At 38.5% G+C, this 12044-nt stretch overlaps 4 protein-coding genes across 4 annotated transcripts; 3 read left to right on the top strand and 1 right to left on the bottom strand.

The window, feature by feature from the left end:
* The first annotated feature begins 3487 nt into the window (after positions 1-3487).
* LOC115621705 (cathepsin L1) lies at positions 3488-6281 on the top strand. The gene is made up of 5 exons (XM_030515415.1): positions 3488-3526; positions 4912-5118; positions 5183-5391; positions 5449-5740; positions 5801-6281. Exons 1-5 carry the CDS (start codon positions 3503-3505, stop codon positions 6206-6208), a joined length of 1140 nt encoding a protein of 379 aa, XP_030371275.1. The 5' UTR covers positions 3488-3502; the 3' UTR covers positions 6209-6281.
* A 739-nt stretch (positions 6282-7020) lies between these two features.
* Positions 7021-10237, top strand: LOC115621694 (ras-GEF domain-containing family member 1C). The gene is made up of 6 exons (XM_030515405.1): positions 7021-7150; positions 7354-8268; positions 8324-9097; positions 9156-9299; positions 9366-9571; positions 9631-10237. Exons 2-6 carry the CDS (start codon positions 7474-7476, stop codon positions 9869-9871), a joined length of 2160 nt encoding a protein of 719 aa, XP_030371265.1. The 5' UTR covers positions 7021-7150; positions 7354-7473; the 3' UTR covers positions 9872-10237.
* LOC115621714 (anaphase-promoting complex subunit 10) lies at positions 10152-10963 on the bottom strand. Its single transcript, XM_030515428.1, has 2 exons — positions 10788-10963; positions 10152-10721 (listed from the first exon to the last, which is right to left on the bottom strand). Exons 1-2 carry the CDS (start codon positions 10918-10920, stop codon positions 10273-10275), a joined length of 582 nt encoding a protein of 193 aa, XP_030371288.1. The 5' UTR covers positions 10921-10963; the 3' UTR covers positions 10152-10272.
* A 287-nt stretch (positions 10964-11250) lies between these two features.
* On the top strand, positions 11251-12016 carry LOC115634066 (U3 small nucleolar ribonucleoprotein protein IMP3). The gene is made up of 3 exons (XM_030531611.1): positions 11251-11419; positions 11480-11691; positions 11747-12016. The coding sequence occupies exons 1-3, from the start codon at positions 11283-11285 to the stop codon at positions 11941-11943; spliced, it is 546 nt and encodes a 181-aa protein (XP_030387471.1). The 5' UTR covers positions 11251-11282; the 3' UTR covers positions 11944-12016.
* The last annotated feature ends 28 nt before the right edge of the window (positions 12017-12044 follow it).

The raw sequence follows: 12044 nt of genomic DNA, 5'->3' as shown, positions 1-12044 counted from the left end.
GGCGATTATACGAATGGAAAATCGGGAAAACCCCCATAGGGGGGAAGTGGGGGGGAAAATCAAAAAAATAAAACAAACTCGTATAGAATACACACATAACGCATCTTTGTGCAAAATTTGGTGTCTCTATCTCTTATAGTCTCTGAGATCCAGGTGTTCATACGGACGGACAGACAGACAGACAGGGCTAGATTTACTCGTCTTGTCACGCTGATCAATAATATATATACTTTGTGGGGTCTGCCACGCCTCCTTCTGCCTGTTACATTTTTCAGCTCCCGCAAACCTAATATACTCTTGTACATTTCATGTACAGAGTATAAAAAAGAATACATTAAAAACGTAAATACTAGCTACAATATTTTATGATAATATGTTAAAACGTTTATTAATGGATTGGTTTTTAATAAACTTTACAATAAAGGGCGAAATTAGAAATTCGACTTTTTTATTTATTTTCGTATCAATATAAATGTAACAATGATAACATCCAAGACAGTATTTTCTAAAATTATTTTGCAAACTATTTCCCGCATACACACTTATGTAGTTTTTTAACACCGCAGAAAACCGCTACTAATAACAGAAAACAAGAGAGAACACTACAGTCGAGCAAGCCCGACAGTGTAATACCCTGTACCCAGGTAAACTTCCGTCACTGAGTTATATGCGCCCAAAGCAGCAGCAAAAAAGGGAAGAAGAAGAGCGAACTTGTTGCTGCAGTTTGGGGGGGTTGTACTGGCCAGAATTTGTTTCGCTAATAACTTTTCTTAGAATTGACCGAATTATATAAAATTTAAACAACAGTAGATAAATATGTATAAATTATGTGTGCAAAGTTTGGTTCAGGTAGCATTTGAAATGTGGAAGCCATCGACGAAATTCTGTAGCGGGGGAAGGGGGGGAAAATTTAAAAAAAAAATAAACTCGTCCTTTCTCGGACCTAGGAGAATCTGGATGCCAACTTTGGTTATTCTAGCTTTTATAGTTTCTGAGATCCTTGCGTTCATCCAGACGGACGGACGGACGGACATGTCTAGATCGATTTCTTTCGTCATGCTGATTCAGAATATATATACTTTATGGGGTCGGAGATGCTTCCTTCTGCATTTTACATACTTTGCACAAACCTAATATACCCTTTTTACCCTACGGGTACAGGGTATAAAAAATCATGAAATCAATCAATAAAGTCGTTGACTACTGAAAGCATGATTCCAGATCAGCAATTTAATAATATGCTTCTTGGACTTGTTTCAATAAAAATCAGTACTTGATATACTTAGCGATGTATTAAGAAATGATTTCATCAATAATGATAATTGCTACTATTATATTTTTCAGATTGCTTCATACTACATTAATTAAATACCAGTTCGAAAATTACGTTTAAATGTTGCATTTAGAACGGGATTAACTTAAACCTGATTGATCTAGTATTTCGTTCTATTTATTACTGAGTATAAGAAAAGTATGCTAACTAATAAGTACTAAATAAAATAAATATGAGTGTTGAGAAGCATTCATTTAACTTAACTTTACTTTTTCAAATATGAAAAGTATTTGTAACTAGAAATCTTCCATAATTTTCAATGCATAAAAGAACACATGTAGTAATTTAATTAAGCTGCCGGAGCTCTGACAATCTCCTCCTTTAATTGACAATCGATATGGACATGTATTAATATTTATATATAAATATCGGTCTTCTTGTGGATAACAGATGTCTAAATGCCAAGTTTGGCGTCCCTGACTGTCATGACTGATTCGAAAAGTATTGAAATTCGTACAGCTATAGGTATTCGGTATAAAAGATGCTTGTTGCATATATTATCTTCAGATAGGAGGTAAAAATAATTAAGACCTACATCCTAATGTTAGCAAACATGTTCCGAACATTTTCCCGTCTCCGGCCAACTCGCTCCCCTCGCTTCGACTGACAGCTATATAGTAATTGTTAATTCGACAGGATCGGTATTTGAGGGCCAATACAAATAATGAAAAAAAACAACACTAACGAGTCAATAAATGTAAACGTATATGTACATTTAAGCGTGTGTAAGTCACATGGCCCTCTTTTTCTCAAAAGTCAATGATTCATGGCCAGGAAGTTCTGTGTTGTCAAGTCAGGTCGTAATAATAAAAACAAATTTGTGTGTTCCCGTTTGCCGGCATTTCAAGGAGAAAGGTGCCGTCCAATCGATATTTGAAGCCCCAGCTATATAAATTAAAGCCAACCAGCAGTATCAGAATCATTGCAAACAGAGTGTTATCAAGTACGCAAGTTTGAAAAAGGGAATTAAGTTTCAAAATGAAGATTGCAATCATGATTGTTTTAACCATAACTCTGGGATTGGTCGCGGCCCAAGGGGGACATGCGGAGAATGGTCCAAGTGCTGTAAGATGATTTTTGAAAAACCCATACTTGGTAATTAATTAATTTGATTCTCATTTACCATTTCAAGGGTTTTGAAAAGACAAAAAATCAGGCAGCCCCACCATTGGATTTGAGGCTGCCCTTCATATATCTACGCGATGCTACACCGATTCATGAGGAGCCCCAGGAGCCAGCACCCATACGCCAGGCCCCTTCAACAAGCGGAAGATAGAAATAATATGCTAATATAGTTTAAAAATTCTTATAATATTTGAGAAGTGAATTGCCGGGTGTGTTGTAAATAAATAGAAATGCCAGTATGCCTAAGTAATGCGATAGAAATGTTAAACAAATCAACGATTATAGAAATAGATTCATAAAATACACTGTAATACTGTTAATACTAAACAAATTAGTTGTGCAATTTATTAACAGGGAAATATACAAAGATCAAGTTCACTGAAATGCGATAGTACCCTATTTGTGAGGGGTACACGAGCATAACAAACTGAATAGTCAACATCAAGTGTATGATTTCATCAAACGTATTAATTTTCTTTGACATAATTAAGATATAAGCATATCTGTCCGCAAACATGTTAGCATATTTATTAAAACACGTTTCAGGTTTAATAGCGCCACAGATAACTAATCAGGAATCCCCTTGCCAATTAACCAAGAAGTATAATCTGAAACTGTAACGCTACACTTAAATAAAAGTCGTTCGTAGAACGAGTTCCGATAAAGTCAAGAAAAGATACAGATAAACATTAATACATATGTATATTCAAACATCTTTGTTGTTTTTTTCTTTTAATTTGTAGAACGTTTGTATACCCGTATGTGTGTACAGCGCGCTAATTAATTTTTAAAACCACCAAACCAGTCGCAGGCCTTTGTTTTTATAACAGAACTGAAATTTATAATCAACTCATTTCAATATTAAAGTTAATCACTAGGCTTGTGATTTATATTTCGATTTGATGCATCAACCGGCTTCATCCGAACAAGTAGACAAGTTTATTATTTTATTTTTCACATTTCTAATTAAATTTGCATGATAACACAAACTTGAGACCCGATTTGGTATAAAAGCTGAGCTACTGCCGTTTGCTAAAAACACTGATGTTGCTGGAGTGCCGGAGGAAGGTTAGTCTTGCCAACTACTTACTTGGCATTAAGTGGATTCGGTTTTAATTAATAATATTCTGGCCAACTTAGTGCAGTGAGAGAGTGTTTCTAAATCAAGAGAAGTGTGAGAAGTGCGTGTTTGAAAAAAGAAAGTTATGCAATAATACCTGCATACTCAACCAGTTTTTGTTTAATCTGTTTGCCATTTGTGTTGCACTTTGATTTGCTGATAATAATTGCGTCATATTTTGCATTTAATCGCCTTGAACTTTTTTAACTCGGTGCCGAGCCGCCTCTCGGGCTTTCCAGATTCACAAACATACAATACAAAGCGTCGTCTTATATGAATATGTATTTTCATATGCTACTATGCATTTAATGAGCAGTGATAATATCAAATGTTCAATTTGGAATAGATGCCGCCGAGAGTCAGTGCGAAAAAATACACCAAATAGTGAATAGGAAAATATTGTGCATACAAGTTAAAGATATTTCATTCAAAAAACACATAAAAATGCTAAACTAAAACAAAGGCTTCTACTTGAATAATTTTCCGATTTTTCTTTTTGCAAATTAATGGTTCGGCTCAGAAACACAAAAAAAGTCAAAGATGATTAAAATGATTTAAATCGGGCACAATAACCAACCTGTAACCCATTGTGTTTAACTCAGTCTGGTTTAACTATGTAGTATAAATGCCAACAATGTCTAATTACAACTATACCCGACGCTCAAAAGCACGAATTTTCTTGGAAGAATCACATTTAAGTACTTATAATAATTAAAGCATGAAGGCTATACTTTATTGTCTGAATAAAAAAATCAAATGTAGACACATGTCCGTCAGTATGAGCCCGCATATCTTTAAAATCCAACCAAACATCCATATATAAACTATTTCCAACATTGTATAGAAGTGGTCACTTTTTGTGATATAAATTATTTGTCAGACTCGCCCGACTTTTTTTCAATCCAATTATTGTCACATCAATAGTAACTAAATGGCTTCATCGTGTGGAGTTCAAAGAAAAGTAATTTGTCATGTAAAGAAATGTTAATAAAGAATGAAAAGTCTACTTAGAAAAGTATGAGTTTATAAAATTTCACTCAGATGCCATATTTATTTATTTATTTATTCAATTAACAAATAATGGCATATAAATGGTGAATCCGCTACAAATCTAAATCATTGAACAAATAATAAAGAAAATCACAAGAATAATAGAGTTGCTAAATTGTTGTCTACAAGCAAATCGTAAAAAAAAACAAGATAATAATTTAGATTTCTTCATTACAAATAGAGTGACCGTATTTTACCAAATAGGTTTGGTTACACTTCACAGTTTCTTCCGGGGAAAATGTTATAGCAGTTGGATTATTTATATATTTTGTTCATCCTTCAGATCAACATGAAAGTTTTATTGCTGCTTCCCCTTTTAATGGGACTGACGTCAGCCCAGTTTGGAGGCTTTGGCGGATTTGGAAACCTTGGCAATCGAGTGCCCGGAGCAAATGTTGCCAACAGACTTCAACAAGGGCTAAGTAATATTGCTGGCCGCTTGCCCTCGCCTCCTCTCCTTACAAACGTCCAAAACTTTGGTGACTTTGTGGTAAGTTAACTGCCGGCAGTACTTTCATTCAGACATTGGTTAATATCTAAATAATATTGTACAGGCGCAAACTGGTAAAACGTACGCCACAGCTGCCGAGCAGACTCTTCGAGAGGGTGTTTTCAGTGCGCACAAGAATTTGGTTGATGCTAGTAACGAGGCTTTCAGGAGAGGAACAAAAACCTACGAGTTGGCCGTTAATGTCTTTGCAGATTTGACAAATGCTGAGTTCCTCAAGCAACTTACTGGAAATAGGAAATCGTCGGCTGGCGAGTAAGCACTTCGTTGTTTAGTTGCAATATTTTTTGTATATTTATATGCTACTCTTAGGGAGAAGTCCAAACGCCATCGCCAATTGGCCAAGAAGAAGAATGTACCAGTGCCCGACTCCTTTGATTGGCGACAGAAAGGCGGCGTCACGCCCGTCAAATTCCAAGGAGAATGCGGATCTTGCTGGTCATTCGCTACAACTGGCGCCATCGAAGGGCATGTTTTCCGTAAGTCCGGCCAGCTGCCAAACCTTTCGGAGCAGAATTTGATTGATTGCGGCAAGGAAGATATTGGTCTTGCCGGATGCGATGGCGGATATCAAGAGTACGCTTTCGAGTTTGTTACAAACCAGGTACGTTTTGGGCCTCAGCACTTGTATTATAACTAAATATTTTTGAAAAACAAATTGCAGCAAGGACTTGCAGTTGGCGAAAAGTATCCGTATCTGGACAAAAGGGATACCTGCAAATACCAGAGCGAACTCTCGGGCGCCGAGATAACTGGCTTTGCCGTCATTCCTCCTAAAGACGAACAGGCAATGAAGGAGGCGATTGCTACCTTGGGTCCCCTGGCGTGCTCAGTGTACGGACTTGAAAGCTTAACTCTGTATAAAAGCGGCATTTATGCCGACGAAGAGTGCAACAAAGGCGAAGTTAACCATTCCATCCTTGTTGTTGGCTACGGTACCGAAAAGGGACAGGACTATTGGATTGTCAAGAATTCGTGGGGCACTGCTTGGGGCGAAGAGGGCTACTTCCGACTGCCCCGCGGCAAGAATTTCTGCGGCATTGCAACCGAATGTAGTTATCCCATAGTATAAGCTTATTTTTTATCTATTGGACAAATACATTGTCAATAATATTGATATAATATATTGATTTATTTTAATTCGATGTTATACATCTATTATGTATTCATAAATAGAGCAAAGCCAAATTTGTTCCGATTCGTTTGTAGAAATTGATAGTTTTCCACTTAAAATGGAAACAACAAATAAAACAAACTACGTTTCTGGGGCGGACCAAGGGCGTATGCAGAGGGAAGAGGGGGATATTGATCCCGGCCCCCAAATCTTTAGAAAAAACTTCACAATCTGAAGTCGATCACACATTCATTATTATGGCGCACTATATCGCTTTAAAATGGAACTGAGTTGGATTTGTTGAAGTTTTTCTGTTGACCGATATGCATAAGTTATTATTTTTTCGCACCGTGCATTATTGAATCAAATTTCTAATTTTTTGGCCTCCCCCTTTTGGAAGAAGCTGCGTACGTCCTTGGGACCATGAGTTAATACCATTAAAACGGACCTTTGTAATTATAGTTCCGATGGATGGCTATCGTCGGCTAAAAATAAATATCAATTTCCTCTCTATATACCCCGTCACGTATTATATTGAAAATTAATCAATTTCGTACTCATGGGAAAAAACAGCCGTTACAAGTTTTGTTGTGCGTTTCGCCATTTTAAATCAACATATACATATATGTTTGCAGCCCTGGTTACCATAGACAGCAACCGTATCAACACGAATTTAAATAAAATTACACAGCACTGTTGTATTGCAGTGAATAGCAGGGCACAGAAGAAGATGTTTGTGGTGCCAGTGAAAACAATAATAAAATAACTACTGCTAGTTTAAAAAATATAAAAAGTACGCAACTAAAGAAAATAATTGATGTACTAGACAAAATGCATGTGCCATGAGAAATACGAGTAAAGCGGCAAGCGAATCGCAAACTGGCAACTATTTTGCTGCAGGTGTGGCTTAATTTTTCTCTTCTGTTATCGGTTTGGTGAGCAAACTTATCGAGTTTGCAACGAAACTTATTCCTGTGTTTCCCAAATTGCAATTGCAAATGCATCATCAAAATTGCAATGATATATACATATGTACATACATACATACCGAACATGCTTACATATCAATGTCTATCCTAACCCGAACACCTTCCCTCTTACAGAAATGTGTTTGCTAATGCATTGATATTAATCCAAAGAGCCTTCAGGGTCATACGCATTTTACCAACTCGAAACCAACAACCTAATACACACATCCTCTCCAACTAACCAATTAATTTGCAATGGACGAAGACATTATGAATGCTGTAGAATCTCTCTTCGGAAAGGATGTCAAAATTGTGGACTGCGAAACTTCATCGTCGGTGCAGCAGGAAGAGGTTCTGCTAATAAACGGTGTGCCAGTCAAGTTGGATGGCCTGCCAGCGGACGACGCAAGGGCCATTAAGAGTGCGCTGCTCGATGGGCAAATGCCGGCAGTAGAACACTTGAATCAGCTATTATTTCGCGCAGGTCTAGCGCAAAAGCCCATCGAGGTCGAGACATCGTTGACAGTCAAATCTTCCCTAACCACGACCGAGGAGGTGCTGGTCTCTCGCAATGGGCAGGTGTTGGATGAACGCACCATCGAAACGAAGGAGCACTTCAACCATCAGTCCCAACAGAAGGAAATTTGGAATCCTCTTAAACAGCAACCAGCAATCGCGCGTCTTAATTCAGAAAAAGCGCTCAAATATCGATCCAATTCGAATTCTACATTTGCATCGCAAGCTTCGGGCCCAGACAGTAGCGCATCCAACCTTCCCGATCGCCTGCTTAACCAAACATTCTCGAATGCGTCAATGATGTCCTCAAATTCGCTTATAACTGACTCTGATCAAGTTATTGGTTCTTCCACAACCATTGGGGATAAAAGCTCGAATATCAGCAGTTGTGACTCCGGACATGATGGCCTTTTTCACAGCGTATCGCTCACCGCTCCTTGGTCCCACGTCGCCGGGGATACTCAGACAGATTCGATGTACTGCGACATTCCTAGTTCGGCCGATGAAGCAGACACGGTTTCAACCTCAGTACGAGTGAGTTTGCGAATTCTTGGCCCTTATTTATTTTGTCTAAACCACGTTTCTTTAGAATCCCAATTTAAAAATAACTGAGGAACGAGATGAAGCGAATGAATGCCAAACACAGCCAAACTACGCCAAAGACATACCACAACCTTGCACACTTGATGCCCTAATTAAACTATTAACCACTTCCACGGATGAAGAATTCCACTTTACGCTTTTGCTATGCGCACGTTTAGTTCTTCAACCACACGAACTACTTGCAAAGGTTGCTCAGAAAATCCAGATGCAAGGTGCTGAAGAAAAGGACTTGCTGGTGCACCTGCTTACCTATTGGCTACATATATGTCCTGCTGATTTTGGGGATGAAGCCTTGCTGCAAGTATTACGCGAGTTAACAACTGGAAACTATAGACATAGAAGCAACCTGATCGCCTTCTTCGAGACCATTCCCGACTCTCTGGGGCAGATCGATGCCAAGCGAAAGAATAAACTGCAGTATTTAGTGGCTAAACAGTCTTCGTCAGGTTCTCTAGGCAGGCAAAGCAGCTTTAAGTCCCTTAAGCGTTTCGCCACGAACGTATACAAGTCCGATAATGTGTTTAATATATGCAGTTCCGCTTTCGAACTTGCGCATCAACTATATGCCATTGAGCATGCCTATTTGTCGCACATGCGACTAGAGGAATTTCTAGAAATGCTAGTTTCGGATGAGCTGAAGCGTTGCATTTCTGAAACAGACGGAGATACTCCCAGATTTAAGCAGGGGGTGGTCAGTATAGCAGCCTATGTGAAATGGTTTAATCGCATCAAGCATCTGGTTGTCACAGAGATTTTGAAGGTAAGTTAAACTATACTTTTATTACACTGCTTAAACTTTACTTGTTTCCGCACAATAGCAAAGCAAAAAATCTCAGCGTGTGCAGATGATTGACTATTGGATTGAGACGGCTTTGGAGTGCTTTAATACGGGAAATTTCAACAGTTTAATGGCCATTATAGGGGCCCTAAATATGAAAAGCATAAAGCGCCTTAAGAAAACCGTAAGCAAATCAATTAAGATGTGTTTATTTGTAGCCTTCCTCACATTATTGTTTAACTTTTCCTAGTGGTCCAAGGTGCAGAAAACAAAATTTGTGGGCTTGGAACATCAAATGGATCCCACTTCGAATTTTGCAAATTATCGCTCTACTATGAAGGCAGCCGTCTGGCGCTCCGAAAGGGAATCGGCCAATAAAATTGAACGTGCTATTATACCATATTTCTTGCTGTTCCTTAAGGATTTCTGTTCCATAAATGAAAAATATACAACACAGTAAGTAAAGAAGCAGCCCTCGTTATTATTGCTAATATAAATACATTCTACATTTTTAGCTTAGCCGGGGGAAACATCAATTTTGAGAAGTTCATACGCTTCGGCACTGAATTGCAAAGTTTTTACAAATGGCAACGAGTTGACTGTCCCTACGATCAATTGCAAAAGGTTGTGAACTATTTGCAAAACGCTGAAACGCTTTCTGATGATTCGCTAATGAAAGCCTCGTACGAATATGAGACACCGGATGGTGCAGAGGAAAAAGACCATTACAAGACGTTAAAGGCAGCTAAAAAATAAATCACACAATCATATTCGACAATCATGTATCAAGACAGCTTGTCTTTACACCACCGGGCATTCTTCCAGAGAAACTCATCAGGCCCAAAAGTGCAATAAGCCTCGCACAAACTCAAGTTTGTAAATTTTTTGTTGGCATTTACATCGCAAAACCGTTCATTACTTTTTTAACACTGCAATTAATTTTGTTAATTTGTACTTAGTTTAGGGACTGTTTAGTATATAGCCGAGTATATACAGTAACGGGCATTTACATAATTCGAAACACCAAAAATACGCATAAAATTACTAAAGTAGTTTTGCGATTAAATAAATAAACGTTCAACCGTTGTATTTTTTACCAAATAAAATAATTAAAAATACATACATCATTATTTGAGTGTTCCTTATTCTTCTTTTATCTATCGTATAGTTGCAAATTTCTGAAAGTCTACCGTCCCGAATTTGCCGAATAGCTCCAGCGGGTAATGCTTGCCTTCAACGGGCGCATGAATACGTATTTGTCTCATATGTGTGTCCCGACCATTCTGATGATTCGATATAACTGCGATCTGCAACATGAAGGTACGTATCGACTTTACGTTGCCGTCCTTGATGGGAATCTGCACCCAGCCGGTCGGCTCCGACAAATCGATTACCTGCAACTCCTGCAGATCATTGAAATTTGTGCCGGATCTTATGGATATGCGCGAGGGCGTGTAACTTTCGTCTAGTTTATAGTCGGTGTATATATAGATCTGACTTATATTTGTGCGCTTGTGGAACTGAATATTGACCAAGTGTGGCAATTGTCCATCCGACTGCCAGTATGTATCCATTATATTGTCCCGCAGGCGTTCAACGCCAAAACCTAGCACGATTAACAGCCGGAGTGAACTTATAAACACTCATTTAGTAATAAAATGTAATTACAAACCTGGCTTACAGGAGGACAAGCTCCAAACCGCCTGTGCGCCTACTTCACGAACGTAGCCAAGTCGCTCTTCCGCCAGGGGGTCCTCCTCACCGGCGGGCTTTGCCGTTGATTCTTCATCCATTGTAGTTGACATTCTGATCGATACTGCATTTATTATTATTTCTCAATTAGAACAACGAAATCATTTGTTTGCGCTTAATATTGTTTACAAAAACCCAATACATCAAAATAGCGGCGGCGTTTAACATCACTTTTGGAACGGTGGAATATAGAAGGGGGTGTTTACGTTAGCAGAAATCGAATTTAATTTTATTGCATGGAACTTCTAATAATTGTAATAAGAAATATGTAGAGTACGTAGAAACAATAAAAATAATTATATTGCAATCGGACTATTTCCAACTTAAAGAAGCCGTCATCGGTGCTGTGCCGGAAAATACTTTTCGCCCTTTCGCAACACTGTCACAACACATGTGCGGCAGTTAAACAGAAAATATGGTGCGCAAACTAAAATATCATGAGCAGAAACTGCTCAAAAAAGTCGACTTTATTACATGGAAAATTGACAATAGTGCGAAGGAGAACAAGGTATTGCGACGCTTTCACATTCAAAAGCGAGAGGACTACACAAAGTAAGATTTCTAGCACTGCCCCCGAAGTCGCCTGACCTAATGTTTTTGCATCCTCCACAGATACAACAAACTCTCTCGGGAAGTACGCGATCTAGTGGAGAAAATAGCAAAGTTAGACGCAGCAGATCCTTTTAAGGCCGAAGCATCAACCATGTTGCTAAACAAACTCTATGCCATGGGTGTTGCTAATAACGATGTGTCCTTGGAACACGCGAGCAAGATATCGGCTAGCCACTTTTGTCGACGCCGTTTGCCCGTCGTAATGGTCAAGAGTAAGTCCTTTAAATTGTTCCTATTTCGGCCACTTACAGCACTGTATGCTTCCAGTTAAAATGGCAGAGAACCTTAAGACCGCCACTCAGCTAGTAGAACACGGTCATGTTCGGGTGGGACCAGAAGTTGTTAAAGATCCAGCTTTTCTCGTCTCCAACACCCTCGAAGATTTTGTTACATGGGTCGATAGCTCCAAAATTAAGGAACATGTGCTACGTTACAACGACCTACGGGATGATTTTCAAATGTAGCGGCCTTTTAGTTTTACAATTGCACTTAGTTTTAATTACAAGGAAATAAAAAAATTACATTAATTTGACAATACTTTTCATCGTCAAATTTTATTTTGAGC

Source organism: Scaptodrosophila lebanonensis, unplaced genomic scaffold (genome assembly GCF_003285725.1).
Source record: "Scaptodrosophila lebanonensis strain 11010-0011.00,11010-0021.00 unplaced genomic scaffold, SlebRS2 tig00000001-arrow-pilon, whole genome shotgun sequence".
Lineage (NCBI taxonomy): Eukaryota > Metazoa > Arthropoda > Insecta > Diptera > Drosophilidae > Scaptodrosophila > Scaptodrosophila lebanonensis.
Note: the sequence above shows the minus strand (reverse complement) of the source record. Positions and strands in the feature narration are given on the sequence as shown.

What these genes read in the sequence shown, in the direction of transcription:
- LOC115621705 (XM_030515415.1), top strand. Translation starts at nt 3,503, where the DNA reads ATGTTGCTGGAGTGCCGGAGGAAG. An exon ending in TGCTGGAGTGCCGGAGGAAG is followed by an intron (nt 3,527 to 4,911) that starts GTTAGTCTTGCC and finishes TTCATCCTTCAG; the next exon opens with ATCAACATGAAAGTTTTATT. An exon ending in AGGAAATCGTCGGCTGGCGA is followed by an intron (nt 5,392 to 5,448) that starts GTAAGCACTTCG and finishes TGCTACTCTTAG; the next exon opens with GGAGAAGTCCAAACGCCATC.
- LOC115621694 (XM_030515405.1), top strand. Translation starts at nt 7,474, where the DNA reads ATGGACGAAGACATTATGAATGCTGTAGAATCTCTCTTCGGAAAGGAT. An exon ending in CGGTTTCAACCTCAGTACGA is followed by an intron (nt 8,269 to 8,323) that starts GTGAGTTTGCGA and finishes ACGTTTCTTTAG; the next exon opens with AATCCCAATTTAAAAATAAC. An exon ending in TAAAGCGCCTTAAGAAAACC is followed by an intron (nt 9,300 to 9,365) that starts GTAAGCAAATCA and finishes AACTTTTCCTAG; the next exon opens with TGGTCCAAGGTGCAGAAAAC.
- LOC115621714 (XM_030515428.1), bottom strand. Translation starts at nt 10,920, where the DNA reads ATGTCAACTACAATGGATGAAGAATCAACGGCAAAGCCCGCCGGTGAG. An exon ending in CTTGTCCTCCTGTAAGCCAG is followed by an intron (nt 10,722 to 10,787) that starts GTTTGTAATTAC and finishes TAATCGTGCTAG; the next exon opens with GTTTTGGCGTTGAACGCCTG.
- LOC115634066 (XM_030531611.1), top strand. Translation starts at nt 11,283, where the DNA reads ATGGTGCGCAAACTAAAATATCATGAGCAGAAACTGCTCAAAAAAGTC. An exon ending in AAGCGAGAGGACTACACAAA is followed by an intron (nt 11,420 to 11,479) that starts GTAAGATTTCTA and finishes CATCCTCCACAG; the next exon opens with ATACAACAAACTCTCTCGGG. An exon ending in GCCCGTCGTAATGGTCAAGA is followed by an intron (nt 11,692 to 11,746) that starts GTAAGTCCTTTA and finishes GTATGCTTCCAG; the next exon opens with TTAAAATGGCAGAGAACCTT.